Source organism: Pterocles gutturalis, unplaced genomic scaffold, assembly GCF_000699245.1.
Source record: "Pterocles gutturalis isolate BGI_N339 unplaced genomic scaffold, ASM69924v1 scaffold33098, whole genome shotgun sequence".
Taxonomy (NCBI): domain Eukaryota; kingdom Metazoa; phylum Chordata; class Aves; order Pterocliformes; family Pteroclidae; genus Pterocles; species Pterocles gutturalis.
This window is the reverse complement of record NW_010126714.1, coordinates 1-1,089: the sequence shown is the minus strand read 5'-3', so window position 1 is coordinate 1,089 and position 1,089 is coordinate 1. Positions and strand designations below refer to the sequence as shown.

The 1,089-nt window shown below is 61.4% G+C and overlaps 1 protein-coding gene across 1 annotated transcript; it reads left to right on the top strand.

Moving 5' to 3' along the window:
• Window positions 1–11: 11 nt before the first annotated feature.
• Window positions 12–1,077, top strand: RFC5 (replication factor C (activator 1) 5, 36.5kDa; the record flags this gene model as incomplete). The annotated part of the gene is made up of 5 exons (XM_010079072.1): window positions 12–181; window positions 343–424; window positions 557–686; window positions 863–940; window positions 1,019–1,077. Coding segments are annotated over 5 exons (519 nt in total), but the record flags the coding sequence as incomplete, so codon positions are not given.
• Between the last annotated feature and the right edge of the window lie 12 nt (window positions 1,078–1,089).

Here is a 1,089-nt window from a genome sequence, read left to right as displayed (position 1 = left end):
TCTCCCCCCTCCTCTTCGCAGTGATCGAGAAATTCACAGAAAACACCCGGTTTTGCCTCATTTGCAACTACCTCTCCAAGATCATCCCCGCCCTGCAGTCCCGCTGCACGCGCTTCCGCTTCGGCCCCCTCACCCCCGAGCTGATGGTGCCCCGGCTGCAGCACGTCATCCAGGAGGAGGGGTGAGTGGGGGGCATCCTCTGCACCCCCTTTTTCCCCCGTTCCCCTACCCGAGGAGGAGCAGCTCGGGTTTTCCATGGTTCTTTCCCTCCGGCACGGGTTTGGTTTTCTACGGATGTCTTTCGCTCCGGCTCCTTGTGCAGCCCCAGGTCTTGTCTTCCAGGGTGGACGTGAGCGAGGATGGGATGAAGGCGCTGGTGACCCTCTCGAGCGGTGACATGCGCAGAGCCCTCAATATCTTGCAGGTACGGAGGGTGGCCGTGGACACTCCCCTCGTATAATTCGGCAGCAGTCGGGCCCACGCACCAGCTGCCCTGGAGGGGTCAGTGGAGGGAGGACTGAGCTCTTCATCCTTCCTCCACCCTCCTCTTCCTCAGAGCACCGCTATGGCCTTTGGGAAGGTGACGGAGGAGAACGTCTACACCTGCACGGGACACCCTCTCAAGTCCGACATCGCCAACATCCTCGACTGGATGCTGAACCAGGATTTTTCTACTGCCTATCGCAGTATCCTTGTCCCTCTGCTGGCCCCGGGGTTTGATCCCCACTGCTGCAAATCCTCCTGCTCAGGCTGGGGTGGGGGCTGCTCGCTGGGGGTTGCCCTGGGGGTTGTTGCAGGGATGAGGAGTGGGATCTCGCAGGGAAAAACCTGGCAGAAAGCCCTTCACTCGCTCGCATCTCAGACATCACGGAGCTGAAGACGCTGAAGGGCTTGGCGCTGCAGGACATCCTCACCGAGATCCACCTCTTTGCCCGGGCCCGCCTCCGGCCCCCCCCGGGGGGGGCCCAGCCGTTACCCCCAGCCTGCACCAACGCACACTGTCTCCCTCTCTCTGCAGTCGATTTCCCCGCCTCGGTCCGCATCAAGCTGCTGATCAAAATGGCAGACATCGAGTAAGTGTATGCTTGG